The sequence below is a fragment of the Halichoerus grypus genome, chromosome 13 (genome assembly GCF_964656455.1).
Source record: "Halichoerus grypus chromosome 13, mHalGry1.hap1.1, whole genome shotgun sequence".
Classification (NCBI taxonomy): Eukaryota; Metazoa; Chordata; class Mammalia; order Carnivora; family Phocidae; genus Halichoerus; species Halichoerus grypus.
In genome coordinates, this window is record NC_135724.1 from 71,179,306 (window position 1) to 71,199,977 (window position 20,672).

Genomic DNA, 20,672 nt, shown 5'->3' on the forward strand with positions numbered 1-20,672 from the left:
CACATCGGGCTCCCCGCTCAGTGGGAAGCCTGCTTCTCTCTCTCCCACTCCCCCTGATTGTGTTCCCTCTCTCGCTGTGTCTCTATCAAATAAATAAATAAAATCTTTAAAAAAAAAAAAAAAAAAGGAGGACACTTGTTATGATGAGCGCTGTGTGTTATATGTAAGTGATGAATCACTAAATTCTACTCTTGAAACCAATATTGCACTGTATGTTAACTAACTAGAATTTATTTTGGTTCTTTTTAAAGATTTTATTTATTTGTTTGACAGCACAAGCAGGGGGAGTGGCAGGCAGAGGGAGAGGGAGAAGCAGGTTCTCCACAGAGCAGGGGGAGCCCGATGTGGGGCTCTATCCCAGGACCCCGGGATCATGACCTGAGCCGAAGGCAGTCACTTAACCAACTCAGCCACCCAGGCGCCCAACTAACTAGAATTTAAATAAAAATTTGAAAAGAAAAAAAGGGGGTGTCCAGAGGGGCAAGAGCCATAATGGAATCAGAGTCAGGCCAACTGTGATCTTGCTCCCTGTGGCCAGGACCCTGTGAGATGGCGACTCTCAGCAATGACACAGAGGTGACCACGGGAGCCTGGGAGCAGGAGGAGTCCTGTATGGAGTGCATGGACAAAAAGAGAGGTTCCTATATTGGCCCCTGTGTCTGGTCCTCACCTGAAAGAGTGACAGGTGGAGAAGGGCCCAGGTGTGAGGTGGTGTGGAAGCGGCCACCATTGATGTTTCTTGCAACTTCTTTATCTTCTTCCTACCTCTAGGAAAAGGAGGCCATTGTGTGAGGAATATTTTTTCTACCTCTCATGGGACTGCCTGCATTTCAGATCAACAGCTCATGCCTGGGAGTGAGTGTGTCTTGGCCTGGAATTGATCAGATGCAGGGACATCAGACTGGTCAGGGGACGAGGCTGCAGTTTTATGATATGGGAACAACTTGGCCTGTGTCTCCTACCCAGATGCCAGAGTCCACAGTCCATGTCCCAACCTGAATTTCACAGAGAGAGGGGGGAAGAGGTTGGGGATGGTGAGGAGCTATTTATCTCTGAGCATGGGATTTAACCAGTGCAACATTAACAGAGTGAGACTACACTAGCAATGGATTCGTGGAAATTTTGATCTGAACAAAAGTATGTGATACTGTGAGATCAAGTGGTCTGAGGAAAATCAGGTACTAACAGAAGAAATGATAATGGAAGTGAGCCCTCAGCTAGCCTTGGCCAGAACCCCTGCTGTGGGTGGTGCACCAGGTCAGGAGAGTGCAGTCCAGGTTTGTGTCTCACTTCCTCATGGGTCTGGAGCACAGTGGAAGTCTTAGAGTTGCCATGCCATGTAGCACAGTAATAGTCCGCCTCGTCCTCATCCTGCAGCCCCGAGATGAGCAGAAGCCCTGCATTGGCCGAGGCATCACTGGATCCAGAGAAGCGGCTGGGGACCCCGGAGCCCTGGTCTGAGTCTGAGTGGTAGTACAGCAGATCCCGGGGAGGGCTCCCTGCCTGCTGCTGGTACCAGCTTATCCAGAAATCACCAACACTGAAGCCACTGCTCAGGGTGCAGGTGAGTCTGGCCGTTGTCCCCAGAGATGCCGAGAGGGAGGGCGGCTGGGTCAGCACGGGCTGGGACAGGGAACCTGCAAACACAGACACTTATGGGAGAACGGGACAGGGCAAAAGGTTAAGCTGCTTGGTGGTCTGTGACAGTGAGGGTGACACCCACTCAAGAGCTGTCATGGATACCTGGGGATGTCCCTACCTGTGCAGTGAGCCAGGAGGACAAGAAGAAGGGTCCAGGCCATGGTGGATGCTCCTCCTGCAGCCCCAGATCAGGACTGGGATGGGCCTGCCGTCTTTTATCTTCTCCACGGCCTGAAGGAGGAGGGGCTGCTCACACAGATTTGTTTCCTGCCCACTAGTTGAAGTCTCAGCTTAGTCCCTTAGACAGAGAGGGTTGATTTCCACAGAGGCTCAGAGTTTGTCCCCTGGGAGGGATCAGGGAGGAAGCAGCTGCTGGGACCTTCCACACACCTTCGAGCAGCAGACTCCTCTCAGCCAGAGGGGACACAGTTGCTGAGTCCCCACCAACACACAGAGACACCAGGGTCCCAGCCCCAGGGGATTTGGAGATTAGGCAGCAGGAGACCATCCCCCCCTCCCCTCACACACATTCCCCCCCCCCCCCGCCCCGCCCGCCACCTTGCAAACCTAGGGGAGACCAACAGCGCCCTCTGCTGCCCACTGGTAAAACTTCGGTCTGTCCCTGGAAAGGATGTCAGGGACTCTGAACCGAGAGCCTGGCCCACGGTCAGTCCGCAAGCATCCATGTGCCACATGCACTAGTGCCCAAGGTAACTAATATTAACAAACAGCCTTCCCACTGAAGACTTCTGAGTTTGTCAGAGAAGAAAAAGGGGCTACTTCGCCACCACACACCGTGAGTGAGGCTGCAGTGGGTTGAGAGCAGAGGGCTGGGGAAGCACACAGCTGAGCACCTCTCTCAGCAGAGCAGCGGGAGAGACATTGGTTCCCTGGGTGTGGGGTGGGGGCCAGGTGTTCTACAGCCGAACAAATAAGGCACTCCACCTTCCCAGAAGGGAGATGGAATTTGCGGGGAGGGTGGGACATTAGTCATGACATGCTGAGGGGATGGAAACTACATCATTTGACAGTAGTTTTGAGCGAATGGAATATAAGTGCGTAACGGGCAAAGAAATCTGAAGCTTAGATGTGAAAGTACTTCTGTGTCAGTGAGGTGCTTGGGTTGTTTTCTTTTAAAGATTTTATTTATTTGGAGCCCTGGGTGGCTCAGTCGTTAAGCATCTGCGTTTGGCTCAGGTCATGGTCCCAGAGCCCCGCATCAGGCTCCCTGCTCGGTGGGAAGCCTGCTTCTCCCTCTCCCACTCCCCCTGCTTGTGTTCCCTCTCTCACTGTCTCTCTTTCTGTCAAATAAATAAAATCTAAAAAAAAAAAAAAGATTTTATTAATTTGAGAGAGAGAGAGAGAGCACAAGCAGGGGGGAGGAGTAGAGGGAGAGGGAGAAACAGACTCCCCGCTGAGCAGGGAGCCCGACTTAGGGCTCAATCCCAGGACCCCGAGATCATGACTTGAGCCGAAGGCAGAGGCTTAACCAACTGAGTCACATAGGCACCCCAGGTGCTTGGGTTTTTATTTTATTTGGAGATGTTAGAGGTTGAAAACAGGAGAAATGGTTGTTGAAATTTATCTTTTTTTTTAATTTTCCAACTTTGTCCAAATATAATTGATAATCACAAATTGTATTCATTTATGGTACAGCTTGGGGATTGGATATACATAAAAACTGTGAGGCGCTCACCATAATAAAGCTAATTAATATATCCTTCACCTCCCATACGTACTTTTTTCCTCTTCTTTCTTTCTTTCTCTCTCTCTCTCTTTCTCTCTTCTTTCTTCCTTTCTTTCTTTCTTTCTTTCTTTCTTTCTTTCTTTCTTTCTTCCTTTCTTTCTTTCTTTTCTTTCTTTCTTTCTTTCTTCCTTCCTTTCTTTCTTTCTTTCTTTCTTTCTTTCTTTCTTTCTTTCTTTCTTTCTTTTTCTTTCTTCTTTCTTTCTTTCTTTCTCTCTTCCGGTCATGAGAACCCTTAAGATCTACCCTCTCAGCAAATTTCAAGTATACAATACAGTCTTAGGCACTAAGAAATGTATACCTTAGAAGACATCCTGGTGTCAGCTTCAACAATGTGCCTGATGACAACAGAGCGGGTAAGGCCCTATCAGGAGGGCTTGAGGTGCAGGAAATCTGGAGGAGGGAGGTGAGTGCAGAGTCCAGGATAAAGAACCCTGAAAGGTGACTGTGGCCCTGGACTCAGGGTGAAGGAAAGGATGATGGTGAGGTTGAGGGTTCCAGTTGCGTTCACTGTCATGTGATATATGAGAGAGAGAAAAATAAGATTGAGGAGAATTAAAGGTGTTTCATGTTCTATTTGTAAAGCTGGGGCATGTAGGAAATAGGTGGGAACCAGAACAGGGATGTTGCCAAGTCAGTCCTTCACATTGCAGTGACAGGAGCATCCTTTCATGATGTGCAGAAGCCCTGGGGAGAGTGATTAGAAAAGGGTAAGATAAGAAAGGTGATAAAATGACAAGAAAAAGAATAAGAATGAAACACGGGGAGCCATCCCTGCTCACAGAACCAAGATAAAGCATAAAAATCCATTTGAGATAAATAAGGAAATCCCTCATTTCTTTGCGCATGTGTTTTTTTAATTATTTAAGCAATTACTATTCAGATTTGGGCTCCTTTTAAGGTTGATTTGGTTAATTCTGGTGTTCTCTTTTTTTTAATGTTACTACTGGGTTTTTTTCCTTATTCATTGAGTTACTAAGAGCATTGTGTTAACATCTGCAACTATAATTGTGGCTTGATTATTTCTCTCTTTGCTTCTGTTAATTTATGCTTCATATAGTTTTTTAAAAGTATATTATTATATTTTGGATTTTTATGTTTTTTCTTGAATGGATTATTTTATCACTATGAAATGTGTCACTGTTTTTCTAGAAAATTTCTTCCCTTAGTCTTCTGCCTGGTACTTATATAACCACAACATCTTTCTGTTGTTCACTGTAGTGGGGTATACTTTTTTTTTTTACCATTCTTTTATTTATTTTTTATTATGTTCAATTAGCCAGCATATAGTACATCATTAGTTTTTGATGTAGTGTTCAACGATTCATTAGTTGCATATAACACCCAGTGCTCATCACAACACGTGCCCTCCTTAATACCCATCACCCAGTTACCCCATCCCCCCACCCCCTCCCTTCTGTAACCCTCAGTTTGTTTCCTGAAGTCCAGAGTCTTTCAATTCCCTCGGCTCCTTCCATATTTTGGCTATTGTGGACATTGCTGCTATGAACATTGGGGTGTATGTGCCCCTTCTTTTCACTACATCCAAATCTTTGGCAAAAATACCCAGTAGTGCAATTGTTGAGTTGTAGGGTAGCTCTATTTTTAACATCTTGAGGAAACTCCATACTGTTTTCCAGAGTAGCTGTACCAGCTTTCATTCCCACAAATAGTGTAAGAGGGTTCCCCTTTCTCCACATCTTCACCAACACATGTTGTTTCCTGTCTTGTTAATTTTGGCCATTCTAACTGGTGTAAGGTGGTATCTCACTGAGGAGCCAAGATGTCCTTCAACAGATGAATGGATAAAGAAGATGTGGTCCATATATACAATGGAATATTACTCAGCCATCAGAAAGGATGAATACCCACCATTTGCATCAACATGGATGGAACTGGAGGGGATTATGCTCAGTGAAATAAGCCAAGCAGAGAAAGATAATTATCATACGATTTCACTCATATGTGGAACATAAGGAATAGTGTGGAGGACCACAGAGGAAGGGAGGAAAAACTGAATGGGAAGAAATCAGAGAGGGAGAGAAACCATGAAAGACTCTGGACTTCAGGAAACAAACCGAGGGTTACAGAAGGGAGGGGGTGGGAGATGGGGTAACTGGGTGATGGGTATTAAGGAGGGCACGTGTTGTGATGAACACTGGGTGTTATATGCAACTAATGAATTGTTGAACACTACATTAAAAACTTATGATGCACTAAAATATAGATATATAAGGATTTCATGTAAATAGAAAAAGTAAATAAAAAATAAACTTAAAAAAAGAATATCAGTTGACCATAATTGTGCCAATTTATTTCTGAACTCTCTATTCTGTTCCATTGGTCTATATTTCTGACTTTATGCCAATATCTTGTGTCATGATTACTGTAGCTTTGTAATACATTTTGAAATCAGGAAATATGATTCTTCCAGCTTTATTCTTCTTGCTCAAGATTCCTTTGGCTAAGCAAATTAGATAACCTGGAAGAAATGGATGCATTCCTAGAGATGTATCAACTACCAAAACTGAACCAGGAAGAAATAGAAAACCTGAACAGACCTATAACCACTAAGGAAATTGAAGCAGTCATCAAAAATCTCCCAACAAACAGAAGCCCAGGGCCAGATGGCTTCCCAGGGGAATTCTACCAAACATTTCAAGAAGAATTAATACCTATTCTTCTGAAACTGTTCCAAAAAATAGAAATGGAAGGAAAACTTCCAAACTCGTTTTACGAGGCCATCATTACCTTGATCCCAAAACCAGACAAAGACCCCATCAAAAAGGAGAATTACATATCCCTGATGAACATGGATGCAAAAATTCTCACCAAAATACTAGCCAGTAGGATCCAACAGTACATTAAAAGGATTACTCACCATGACCAAGTGGGATTTATCCCTGGGCTGCAAGGTTGGTTCAACATCCACAAATCAATCAACGTGATACAATACATTAACAAAAGAAAGAACAAGAATCATATGATCCTCTCAATAGATGCAGAAAAAGCATTTGACAAAGTACAGCATCCTTTCTTGATCAAAACGCTTCAGAGTATAGGGATAGAGGGTACATACCTCAATATCATAAAAGCCATCTATGAAAAACCTACAGCGAATATCATTCTCAATGGGGAAAAACTGAGAGCTTTCCCCCTAAGGTCAGGAACGCGGCAGGGATGTCCACTATCACCACTGCTATTCAACATAGTATTAGAAGTCCTAGCCACAGCAATCAGACAACAAAAAGAAATCAAAGGCATCCAAATTGGCAAAGAAGAAGTCAAACTCTCACTCTTTGCAGATGATATGATACTTTATGTGGAAAACCCCAAAGACTCCACCTCAAAACTCCTAGAACTCATACAGGAATTCAGTAAAGTGGCAGGATATAAAATCAATGCACAGAAATCAGTGGCATTCCTATACACCAACAACAAGACAGAAGAAAGAGAAATTAAGGAGTCAATCCCATTTACAATTGCACCCAAAACCTTCAGATACCTAGGAATAAACCTAACCAAAGAGGCAAAGGATCTGTACTTAGAAAACTATAAAATACTCATGAAAGAAATTGAGGGAGACACAAAGAAATGGAAAAACGTTCCATGCTCATGGATTGGAAGAACAAATATTGTGAAGATGTCAATGCTACCTAGAGCAATCTACACATTCAATGCAATCCCCATCAAAATACCATCCACTTTTTTCAAAGAAATGGAACAAATAATCCTAAAATTTGTATGGAATCAGAAAAGACCCCGAATCGCCAAGGAGATGTTGAAAAAGAAAAACAAAGCTGGGGGCATCACGTTGCCCGATTTCAAGCTATATTACAAAGCTGTGATCACCAAGACAGCATGCTATTGGCACAAAAACAGACATACAGACCAATGGAACAGAATAGAGAACCCAGATATGGACCGTCAACTCTATGGTCAAATAATCTTTGACAAAGCAGGAAAAAACATGCAATGGAAAAAAGACAGTCTCTTCAATAAACGGTGCTGGGAAAATTGGACAGCCACATGCAGAAGAATGAAACTCGACCATTCTCTAACATCATTCACAAAGATAAACTCAAAGTGGATGAAAGACCTCAATGTGAGACAGGAATCCATCAAAATCCTAGAGGAGAACATAGGCAGTAACCTCTTTGACATCGGCCACAGCAACTTCTTTCAAGATACATCTCCAAAAGCTAGTGAAACAAAAGCAAAAATGAACTTTTGGGACTTCATCAAGATAAAAAGCTTCTGCACAGCAAAGGAAACAGTCAACAAAACAAAGAGGCAACCCACAGAATGGGAGAAGATATTTGCAAATGACACTATAGATAAAGGGCTGGTATCCAAAATCTATAAAGAACTTCTCAAACTCAACACCCAAAAAACAAATAATCAAGTCAAAAAGTGGGCAGAAGAGATGAACAGACACTTCTCCAAAGAAGACATACAAATGGCTAACAGACACATGAAAAAATGTTCATCATCATTAGCCATCGGGGAAATCCAAATCAAAACCACACTGAGATACCACCTTACACCAGTTAGAATGGCCAAAATGGACAGGGAAAGAAACAACAAATGTTGGAGAGGTTGTGGAGAAAGGGGAACCCTCTTACACTGTTGGTGGGAATGCAAGTTGGTACAGCCACTTTGGAAAACAGTGTGGAGGTTCCTCAAAAATTTAAAAATAGAGCTACCCTATGACCCAGCAATTGCACTCCTGGGTATTTACCCCAAAGACACAGATGTAGTGAAAAGAAGGGCCATATGCACCCCAATGTTCATAGCAGCAATGTCCGCAATAGCCAAACTGTGGAAAGAGCCGAGATGCCCTTCAACAGATGAATGGATAAAGAAGATGTGGTCCATATATACAATGGAATATTACTCAGCCATCAGAAAAGATGAATACCCAACTTTTACATCAACATGGATGGGACTGGAGGAGATTATGCTAAGTGAAATAAGTCAAGCAGAGAAAGTCAATTATCATATGGTTTCACTTATTTGTGGAACATAAGGAATACCATGGAGGACATTAGGAGAAGGAAGGGAAAAATGGGCGGGGGGAATCGGAGGGAGAGATGAACCATGAGAGACTATGGACCTGAGAAACAAACAGGGTTTTAGAGGGGAGGGGGGAGGGGGGATTGGTTAGCCCGGTGATGAGTATTAAGGAGGGCACGTACTGCATGGAGCACTGGGTGTTATACGAAAACAATGGATCATGGATCACTACATCAAAAACTAATGATGTATTGTATGGTGACTAACATAACATAATAAAATTAAAAAAAAAAACAATTACCATAGTTTTGCAAAAAAGACATTTCTCTGTGGAAAAAGATTAGAAAAGAAATAAAAAAAAAAACTAAGGCCTGCCTGGGTGGCTCAGCTGGTTAAGCATCTGCCTTCAGCTCAGGTCATGATCCCAGAGCCCCAGGATTTAGCCCCGCATCAGCTCCCTGCTCAGCTAGAGTCTGCTTCTCCCTCTGGCCCTCCCCCCTCTCATGCTCTCTCTCTTTCACTCTCTCTCTCTCAAATAAATAAATAAAATCTAAAAAAAAAAAAAGAGTAAAAAAACTAAAAGAAACTAATGTGTTATGGGGTTAGTATTCTGGGAGATTTTTTAAAATCATTTTTTGCTATCTGTTGTCATAATATTGTTTAAGCAAAAAAAAATTGCCAAGGTATTGTAAAACTGCCACAGTGAAGGGAGACTTCATCCCACATGAGCAATCACCCCTGATAACAATCACAAGTGACACCTCTTCTTAGATGCAAGTGGAAAACCCTGGGCTGAATGACTGGACATAGAATTAACTTCCTGAGTATTGTTGTGGCTGTTGTGGTTGTTATCTCTGGAGTTCTGTGCCTCTGGGAGGATTTATGTTCTTGCAGCTTTTGTGGAGGATGGAATCAGCTCCCCCTGTTTGCTCTAATGCTCTAGCTGGGCCACATCCCAAAGAGGAACCCTGCCCCTTAGGTCAGTGCAAGGGAAGCTACTTGGGAAGTCATATTCTGGGCAAAGAGGGACCAGATCCATGGTATGGAGTTCAAAGTTGAATCTCCCATTTCCCAGAAAATGTTTTTCCTCTCAACCATGATGTACAACTTTTCTCTATGTCCAATGGTTGTAGATCTTACCTGTTTGGGCCCCACTCACTGAACCTATTTATCTGAATCCCTCCTCAGAGAAGGTGGCCTGTGTTGTACCTTCTGAATGTGTGAAACACTGTGGCGTTGAAGTCAACTGCACTAACTATGCCTACCCAATGATGGTGCTGGAACTGATGCCTGATGGTAAGAAAATGTCCATGCTCAAATGAATAGAGAAAATGTAATGATAGTTAGATAGATGATGATAGATAGATAGATGATAGATAGATGATAGATAGATAGATAGATAGATAGATAGATAGATGATAGATGATAGATCGATGATAGATATAGATAGACAGATGATAGATGATAGATAGATGATAGATGATAGATAGATGATAGACGATAGATAGATGATAGATAGATAAATAGATGATAGACAGATGATAGATGACAGATATAGATATAAGTATAGATAATGTAATATTACTCAGCCTTTAAAAAGAAATGAAAACCTGTCATTTGCAACAACATAGATGGACCTAGAGGACATTATGCTAAGGGAGATAAGCCAGATACAAAAAGACACATACCACATAATGTCATTATATGTGGAATCTAAAGAAGTGGAACTAATACAATAGAGTAGAATGGTGGTTGCCAGGGCTGAGGGGGGGTGGGGGAAATAGGAAGATGTTGGTCAAAGGGTACAAACTTTCAGTTATGAGTAAGTTCTGGAGAACTAATGTACAGCAGAGAGATTATAGTTAACAATAATGTATGCTTAAAATTTGCTAAGAGAATAGATCTCAAGTATTCTCACCACAAAACAAGAAAACCATGTGAGGGGATGGATATGTTAATTAGCTTGATTGTGGTAATCATATCACAGTGTACAGGTATATAAACATCACATTGTACATCTTAACTATATACAATTGTTATTTATCAATCATACCTCAATAAAGCTGAAAAAAAAAAGAAAAATGTTAATGCTGGGACTGCCTCAGAGACCTGGTCTATAGATGGGCCATGAGGAAGGATTATGGTATAAATCCTTAATCCTAACTTCCATTAATTTAATTGTTTTCATCAGACATTTCTTGAGCACTTTCTGTAGGCTACCAGCCCTGTGCTGAGCCTGAGGAATACAGAGATGAATCAGATATAATTCCTATTAGAAGAATCCTTACTTCTTTGGATTCAAGATTGTCATCCAAGGCAATCAGGAGCATTTAAGTGATGGATTTGTGAATAAAAGTGCAGCAACTAGAGCCTTCTCATCTTTGGGTGCCTGGGTGGCTTAGTCGGTTAAGTGTCTGCCTTTGGCTCAGGTCATGATCCCGATGTCCGAAGATCAGCAGGGAGTCTGCTCTCTCTCTCACTCACTCACTCTCTTTCTCTTTCAAATAAATAAATAATTTTTTTAAAAAAAAGTGTTGCATAGACATAAACTTATAAACTCAGAAAACTAGAAGTTAACTATCCTGCTTTCTTTAGACCAGTTATACCCAAATAATAGACCCCAATCAATGTAATTTACAACTATTTATTGAGGGCCTACTATGTGCCAGACACTGCCCTGGTGCTTAGAAAACATCAGTGAAATAGGCACAAAATCCTCTATATCTTGGAACTCACATTCTAGTTTCATGAGATAGAAAATAAATTACACATGTGAAAAAAGTAAATTACTAGGATACTAGAAGGTGATCTATGTTGGTCAGAAACAGAGCAGAATATGGTGCTCAGCAACAACCAGGTGATTTCGCACCTTAGGTCCATCGAAGGTCAGCTAACACTTCTGTGATTTTTCTCTTTCCTGCACACATGAGCATTGTCAGGAGGAAGGGAGCATGACCCACAAATGACATCACCCATCCACCTCATTCCAACTTTGTCTTAGGAGTTTTAGGGGCATTACTAATAAGCAGAGAGAACTGGAGGATGAAGTGACCATAATATCTCAAAACTACTTGCTTTGCCCACCAAAAACTTCAACAGAACTACCTACTATGCTTTTCCCTCTCCAGTTCCCTAAGTCTTCAGGAAACCAAGAGGTTCTCCCCCAAAGAAAGATGGCACAACACTGTTTCCTTTCTCCCAAATTTAAGTTCCTGCAAATTATCTCTAAGTTTATATTTATAACTAAAATTCTGTACTGGATTATTCTCAAATCACCAGGAAATATGCAGGAAATGCCACATGATGATATATGTTGACAGGCACATCAGTTAGTAAATGTTCCAGGTGACACTTCTGAACAACTCTCTGGTTTGGCAAGGTCCTCATAAATCATGGAGTCCAATTCCTAACTAATGTTTGCACTCTCGCCTGGCCCTAGGACTGCGAGGTCTGATGCTGTCAGTCATGTTGGCCTCTCTCATGAGCTCCCTGACCTCCATTTTCAACAGTGCCAGCACCCTCTTTACCATGGACCTCTACACCAAGATTAGGAAACAGGCATCAGAGAAAGAGCTTCTTATAGCAGGACGGTGAGAGCATCCTGATTTCTGTCTAAAATTTCTCTGGAAAAATGCGGAAATAAAAGTGAGCTAGAGCTTTCTCATCTTTGGGTTCAGTGAAATAAATCATAGAATTCTAGAGTGGGGAAGGGACATTAAGAGGACATTTAATCCAACTTTATCTCTTTCCAGATACAAAACTTGGGGCCATATTTTTAAATGAAATAGTTGCTTTTTCAGACTTTCAAATGCCTTTCTGATTGTCTTTTATTTCTTCCTCTCCTCACACTCTCTTCCAACTACATCTTCATGAAACTCTAGTGTTTTTCATGGGGTATAAATTTCCCACCTACTCTGATAGGCTAATACATTATCTCTAGAAGTTTCCATATATATCTCATGAAGCAAGTCACAAATTAAGTCATCCACACACTACTACAGGGTAGTTTATCAACTGCATTCATTAAGAAATAGGGTATGAAGAGAAACTGACCACCTATATAAAAGATAGTGGTTTGCTGAAGACAGTAACAAGTGCTTAGTAAATTAAGCACTTGCAGGGAAAATTCCAAGGGCTCACTTGGTCCAGATATTGACTCTGGAAAAATGCTATAGAAGAACAGTAAGGCATCTATGTTTCTGTGGTAGAGAAAGTGTTAAGACCTGAATTCAGTAAGCCCAAGAAGCAGAAGTCCACTAATAGGCATATGATCTTGGGTATGAATACTTCTTAATAAAGTCTCAATGATAAATTAATGAATTTTTCTTTCTCTCTGTCTCTTATTAAATGCCTAGTAGGTCCCAGAATACAAATATGAAAATGGACATATATGTGAAAAATAATTTCCTGCTTTGTAGAATTTATGCCTTTGTTGGGAAGATAGACAATTAATAAATATATTCTATATCTAATGACAAAAAGTGCTAGGAAGAAAATTAAAGCAGGATTAAAGATGGGGGCTACTCAAGACAGCTGTTCAGGAAGTCCTCCTAGAGGAGGTGGCATTTGAGGACAGCCCTGAGGCAAGTGTGGGAGTGAACTGGGTGTCTCTGTGGGGATGGAACAGTAAATGCTGAATTCTTACAAGAGTCATGTGTGTGGTGTATTTAAGGACAGCAGGGGTGAGGTTGGCACATGATGAGCAAGTGGAAGAGTGATAAGAACCATGGTCTAAAAGGTAGCTAGAGGTGAAATTATGTAGGGCCATGTAAGCCATACAAGACTTTGGATTTTATTCCACATATGATGGAAAACAACTGAAGATAAGAGAGCAAGGAGGGTACATGATTTGCTTCCCAATGATGATAACAAGGAGAACAAGGATAATGGGTATTATTTGCTTATTAAACTTTATTCTATAGGAATCATGCTCAGACTTCCCATGGTTTATCACATTTAATTATTGCAAGGTTGCGGAAGTTTTATGAAGCTTCAGTGAGACACTTGTGCCTTAGTCTCCTGCCCAAATGCTTGTTCCCTACTTCTCCCCCCACCTCTCTGTTTCAGGTGAGCACAGAGAAGTAATGACAGTCCAGTAAATTATGTTTATTTATACAATAAGCACAGAATATTGTGGAGTTTAGCATTAGTCATTCTCCCTGGACCCCAGGAACCTCTAAAAGGTTTTTACCAATATTTTAACCAATTCTTTCTACCTGCCAAAGTACTCAAGTAGTAAAATACACAAATTAACATTTCTGGCCAATTCACTCAGCATTCTGCAATAAAGGATATTTTAATTCTAGCCTGTGCAAACTGACTTAGTTTTCCTCAAGCTAGGAAAAAAGACCAAAATGGGAATCACTTTCTTTATCGTACAAATAATTACTTACTCATAGAAATAGTGTGGTGGCTTTTTCTAATTGATATATTACATAAATTGCATTAGAGAATTATTAACCAGTTGCTGACATTTGAACTGTTATGAATGGATGTTTAATCTCATAGTTGAAGCTATTGCTACTAATTATAGACAAGGGTTTGCTTTATTGGCATTTTGCTAACCAATGATCATTAAACATGGCATGGCTTCATGTGAGGTCAAGGAGTTTGATTTTATTTGGAAAATCAATGAATGGCCACAAGAATGAATTCAAGAACAAAAGCACATTAGAAGTATCAATAATGCTTTTGTTTAATACTTAAATCATTTTGTTTTCTCCCCAGACTATTTGTCATTCTATTAATTGTCATCAGCATTTTGTGGGTCCCATTAGTGCAGGTATCTCAAAATGGACAACTGTTCCATTATATAGAAGCAATTTCTAGCTACCTTGGGCCTCCTATTGCAGCTGTCTTCCTGCTTGCCATCTTCTGTAAAAGAGTTAATGAACAGGTAAGTAAAAATCAGAAAACTTCTTCTCAGCTAGAGTGAGAAAGTTATTTCTTTCACTGGTAAAAAAATGCATTCTTTCCACCGTGTTTATACAACTCAAAGCCCATCTCAATTTTAATTATAGTCAGCTACAATTCCTGATTCCCACTGAAGTGTGTAAATATATAGGGCACACTTATAGTACAGGCTTTATATTTCTTACCAAATACTATATACATACATGACACGATGCTGAGGAACACAATTTTTGGAGTAAGACTGACAGGACCCAATCCTGGCTCTACCATTTTATATCATTGTGATCTTAAGCAAACCATTTGATTCTGTGTAGAATGAAGATAATCATAGTGCCTACCTTATAGGATTGCTGTGAGGATTAAAAGAGATTTTTTGGGGGGCGCCTGGGTGGCTCAGTCATTAAGCATCTGCCTTCGGCTCAGGTCATGATTCCAGGGTCCTGGGATCGAACCCCGCATCAGGCTGCTTCTCCCTCTCCCACTCCCCCTGCTTGTGTTCCCTCTCTCGCTGTCTCTCTCTCTGTCAAATAAATAAATAAAATATTTTTTAAAAAATATTTAAAAAAATAAAAGAGATTTTTTTTTAAAATGTGAAATGCTCAGAAGAGAACCCACCGCACTGGTAACAATTCAAAATATGTTAATTTTTATTATGATATATGTAATTGATTATTATGGATCATGTACATTTAATCCCTTCATTCTTGCCAGCTGTTAGCTTTATTATAATTTTGAAATGAAGAATAGGCACAGAAAAGTTAATATCGTATGTGCTTTTCAAATGTTACTTAATATTAGTAAGTGAGATCTTGGGATTCAGACTCAGGTCTTCCTCCAACCAAAGCTCATACTCTTAATCTCTACGCAATACTGTTTCCCTAAACATAACAACTTGATCAGGGAAATAAAGGACACATATTTCCAACCCCACTAACTTCTCAGAGAAAATAAATGCTTTTAGTTGTAAAAAGTTTAATAGACCTATCAAAACTATCTGATATCAACCCTGCAAATTGTTTAACATGAGCCATAGTTCTGTTTATTCTACAAGTCACAATTTTTGAAATCTATATATAAAATAAAATTCAAGGTAAACTTAAGCTTGGGTCAGAGTAGACAATAGTGTCCTGGTGCAATGAAATTTCAGGATCACAGAAAGTAGCAGCCCACTAACAAACGTGTATTTGCACCTTTTCCTTGCTCTAGTGAGTTTGTGCTCAAGGTTAGCCATTATTGATTCTTAGCGGAGAAAGCAGGTAGGATGATAGTTATGATCTATTCAAATGAGCTTCTCATCTTTTCTAAATACTCTGATTTTATTCTTATTTCTTTTGCAGGGAGCCTTCTGGGGTCTAGTCACTGGACTTGTGATTGGCCTCATTCGCATGATTGCAGAGTTTGTCTACAGAACAAGTAGTTGTTTGGCTACCAGTGACTGTCCCAAGGTCATCTGTGAAGTGCACTATCTGTACTTTGCCATCATTCTCTTTTTTCTTTCCATACTGGTCATCCTGGAAATTTCCCTGCTAACAAAACCCATTCCTGATGTATATGTGAGTAATGAGTAGTAGATACATGCACATTTTAAAATAAGAGTTCTTTGCTTGGGGATTGGGAAAAGGGCCTCAACCTCAAAAAACTTCACGATGCATTTGGGAGGTAAATCTTCATCTTTGCTATAGGATACCAGGAAAAGAGTAATTAGTGTTGCCAAAGAGATTAGAAAAGACTTCACAGCAGAGCTGTCATCTGGGCTGGTACTGTTCAGTGGCAAGCAGAATTTCATATACCACACAAACACTGACACAGAGATTTTTTTTTTAAAAAAAGGACATGGTACCAGGTGGCAGGAAAAAGAAAAATAGAACAATTTTTAACTTGGACAAGGTACTTTGCAGTCTTCCCAGGCCAAAAAAATTATCATTCTGAGATTTCTATTTCTGTTAGGTTAGGTTCACAACACTACTCATGACTTTCTCTGAAATGACTATTGATTTTTATCAGTTTATTTTGAAAATTCAAACCACACAGTATACTTATGAAACATAAACATAAATTAGATAAAAGGTCTCATTGATCCTTTAGACACATTTTTTCCTAAAAATTAATAATAAATTATAGTTATTTTATTGCCATAAAAGAGCTTAATACTTATATTTCTTTGAAAACTAACGTTTTTTAGTGTCTTTTTCATTCAACTCCCAATATTCAACATAAATATTTAGTTATGACTTCTGGTGACATGTCTTTGGTAAACCAATTTGAACCATTATGTATTTCAGGTTTCCCCATCCACAAATAATATTTCAGCAAAGAAATTAGATATTGTATAAGAAATGCTAGGATTAAGAATCTTATGAATCGGGGTGCCTGGGTGGTTCAGTCAGTTAAGTGGCTGCCTTCGGCTCAGGTCGTGATCCTGGGGTCCTGGGATCGACGTCCCAGGACCCCACGTCCGCTCCGTGCTGGCCAGGGAGTCTGCTTCTCCCTCTGCCCCTCCCCCTGCCTATGCTCTCTCTCTCTCCAAATAAATAAATAAAATATTTTTAAAAAAGAAGATATTTTAAAAGTTACAGATGTAACCACTAGACAAACTGAAAGTAATAATGATGCAGCTATTAACAGTTGAATGATAAGGACAATGAGTGAAGCAGGGGTATATGTAAGTTAGATAAATCTTTGACTTTTATGAAATTATAAATCTAGAAGTAAGAGTTTTAAGCACATTACTTAAAAGTGTTTAATAACTACTGGAAGAGTTAAAAACGGAAATAATTTTAAATGGTTAGTGTGTTTTTGTGAATTAGTGCGGCAGAAGACCTTTTCTTTGTTACCTACACCATTTGATGTTTTTGCACAATAACATCTGTACCTTTGGGATAAATTTTGAGAGGTTTGAGTTTTGGATCAAAGGGTTAATGCCTAAGCAATTTTGCTGTATAATGCCAAATTCCCATCCATGAGAGTTGAATCATGCTTTCCTAGCAACAATGTGTGAGAGTATCTGCTTCCACACAAACTAATATAGTATATTATGAAACTTTTGAACTTTTGTCACTGACAGATGAGTAGTGCTATCTCAGTGTCATTTTATTTCAAATTTCTCTTTTTTTGTTGTTTCAAGTTTTTATTTAAATTCCAGTTAGTCGGGGTGCCTGGGTGGTGCAGTCAGTTAAGTGTTCAACTCTTGATTTTGACTCAGTGTTGTGAGATCGAGCCCCATGTGGGGCTCTGTGCTCATTGCAGCATCTGCTTAAAATTCCCTCTCCCTCTCCCTCTGTCCCTCCCACTTGTGCTCTCTCTCTCTCTAAAATAATTAAATAAAATCTTTTTTAAAAATTAATAAATTTGATGGGGCGCCTGGGTGGCTCAGTTGGTTAAGCGACTGCCTTCGGCTCAGGTCATGATCCTGGAGTCCCGGGATCGAGTCCCGCATCGGGCTCCCTGCTCTGCAGGGAGCCTGCTTCTCCCTCTGACCCTCCCTCCTCTCATGTGCTCTCTCTCTCAAATAAATAAATAAAATCTTTAAAAAAAAAAAAAAAATAAAATAAAAAAATAAAAATTAATAAATTTGGGGCACCTGGGTGGCTCAGTCGTTAAGCATCTGCCTTCAGCTCAGGTCATGATCCCAGGGTCCTGGGATGGAGCCCCACATCGGGCTCTCTGCTCGGCGGGAAGCCTGCTTCTCCCACTCCCCCACTTGTGTTCCCTCTCTTGCTGTGTCTCTCTCTGTCAAATAAATAAATAAAATCTTTTTTAAAAATTTTTTAAAAAATTAATAAATTCTAGGGCACCTGGGTGGCTCAGTCGGTTAAGCGGCTGCCTTTGGCTCAGGTCATGATCTCAGGGTCCTGGGATTGAGCCCCGCATCGGGCTCCCTGCTCAATGGGAAGCCTGCTTTTCCCTCTCCCTCTACCTGCCACTCCCCCTGCTTGTGCTCTCTCTCTGTCAAATAAATAAATAAAATCTTTCAAAAAATTAATAAATTCTAGTTAGTCAACATACAGTGTAATATTGGTTTCAGGGGTAGAATTTAGTGACTCATCACTTACATATAACACTCAGTGCTCAACATAACAAGTGCCCTCCTTAATACCCATCACCCATTCAGTCCATCCCCCACCCACCTCCCCTCCAGCAACCTTCAGTTTGTTCTCTACAGTTGAGTCTCTTATAGTTTGCCTCCTTCTCTTTTTTTTTCCCCTTCCCCTATGTTCATCTGTTTTGTTTCTTAAATTCCACATATGAGTGAAATCATATGGTATTTCTATTTCTCTGACTCATTTCACTTAGCATAATACACTGTAACTCCATCCAAGTCATTGCATATAGGAAAATTGCATTCTTTTTGATGGTTGAGTAATATTGCATTTTATATATATATTATATATGTATATATATACATATATATGATTATATATATAATCATATCTTTATCCTTTCAAATTTCTCTTTTTTGAGTGAATTTAAGAACTGTTTATCTATGTATGTATATGTGTCTACATGGGGTTGTTGGAAGTCTTTTCTTCTCTATTTTTAAATGTCCATTGTATATTAAGGATATTAAACCCTTTGTGGTATAAGATGCAAATGTTTTTTCCCAGTTTGTCACTTGTTTTTACTTTGTTTATTGAACTTTATGCCATGCAAAAGTTTTCTGTTTTTATATAATCAAAGTTATCTATATTTTTCTCAGGGATTCCTCTAACACTTAAAAATGATGGTAATCATTCTTTATAGTCATTTGTACTACATTTACAGGGGTTTTATTTCCCATATTTTGTGATCATTTGTTTGTCTTTTTTGTTTCAGATAATCCTGAGGAACCCCATGGATGCCTCAGGAAGGCTTATGACTTATTCTGTGGTTTGCAGAAGACAGGCCCCAAACTGAGCAAAGAGGAGGAAGAAGCCCAAAAAAAGAAGCTGAGAGACACATCTGAGAAGCCTTTATGGAGGACTATAGTGAATGTCAATGCCATTCTCCTCCTGGCAGTGGCCATCTTCGTCCATGGCTATTTTGCCTGAACTCTATCTGAACCACTAAATATTTATTTTTTTAAAGATTTTATCTATTTATTTGACAGATAGCACAAGTAGGCAGAGAGGCAGGCAGAGGGAGAGGGAGAAGCAGCATCCTGCTGAGCAGGGAGCCCAACTTGGGGATCGATCCCAGGACCCTGGGATCATGACCCCAGCTGAAGGCAGACGCTTAACCGACTGAGCCACCCAGGCGCCCCTGAACCACTAAATATTTATTAAGCGAAGGATAATTTTACTAATTTTTTTCATTTTTAGAGTTTGTTATGCTTCAAAAGGGAGATAATTTCAAAAGGGAAAAAGAAATGTGTAATTTTATCATATGAGTGACCGTAGACCTGATTTTTAGCTTTTTTTTATTCCTTTGTGTCAATAAAGAAAGAGTCTAGGGCGCCTGGGTGGCTCAGTCGTTAAGCGTCTGCCTTCGGCTCAGATCATGGTCCCAGGGTCCTGGGATGGAGCCCCACATCGGGCTCCCTGCTCAGTGGGAAGCCTGCTTCTCCCTCTCCCACTCCCCCTGCTTATGTTCCCTCTCCCGCTGTGTCTCTCTCTGTCAAATAAATAAATAAAATCTTTAAAAAATAAAAATAAAAAAAAATAAAGAGTCGATAATTTAGAAAGCCTATGGAGCTGACTCTATATGTGTGTATAAACTAGGAGCATTTGTTCTAAATTTTTTTTACTTGTTCACCAGGTAGATTGCCCTACCTTATTCTTGCTATTTCTAGAGATTTCCACTTAGAAGAAATTCCCCTTCCAACTCTGCCTCACATAGTAACCTCCTCATCTATAAAACAGTGACCTCCCAACCTCACTTTACTGACCTCAAGGAAAATAGAAATACTTCCTAATAGTTGAGGGGAGGGGAGCTAGAAATGTGTTGTAAGTATTTTTATGAACTTAATGGAAATTATTAGCTTATGTCTTAAATAAAGCCATCTCCCACTAAATGTTAGCATATTAAGCCATTGATTTCATAAACTACTTTATAAAAATAATTTACATATCATAAAATGCATCTATTTAAAGTGTACAATTCAGTGGACTCCCAGGTAGCTCAGTTGGTTGAGTGTCTGACTCTTGGTTTCAGCTCAGGTCATGACCTCAAGGTTGTGGGGTCCAGCTCCATGCTCAGCATGCAGTCTGCTTCTCTCCCTTTCTCTCTGCCCCACCCCAACTTGCACTTTCTCTCTTTGCCTCTAAAGTAAGTAAATAAGGGGTGCCTGGGTGGCTCAGTCGTTAAGGTCTGCCTTCAGCTCAGGTCATGATCTCTGGGTCCTGGGATCGAGCCCCACATTGGGCTCCCTGCTCAGTGGGGA

At 40.4% G+C, this 20,672-nt stretch overlaps 1 protein-coding gene across 1 annotated transcript; it reads left to right on the plus strand.

The window, feature by feature from the left end:
* The first annotated feature begins 3,678 nt into the window (after positions 1–3,678).
* Positions 3,679–19,341, plus strand: LOC118524393 (solute carrier family 5 member 4-like). The gene is made up of 6 exons (XM_036074523.2): positions 3,679–3,741; positions 9,535–9,697; positions 11,841–11,991; positions 14,129–14,297; positions 15,652–15,871; positions 19,127–19,341. The coding sequence occupies exons 1-6, from the start codon at positions 3,679–3,681 to the stop codon at positions 19,339–19,341; spliced, it is 981 nt and encodes a 326-aa protein (XP_035930416.2).
* The last annotated feature ends 1,331 nt before the right edge of the window (positions 19,342–20,672 follow it).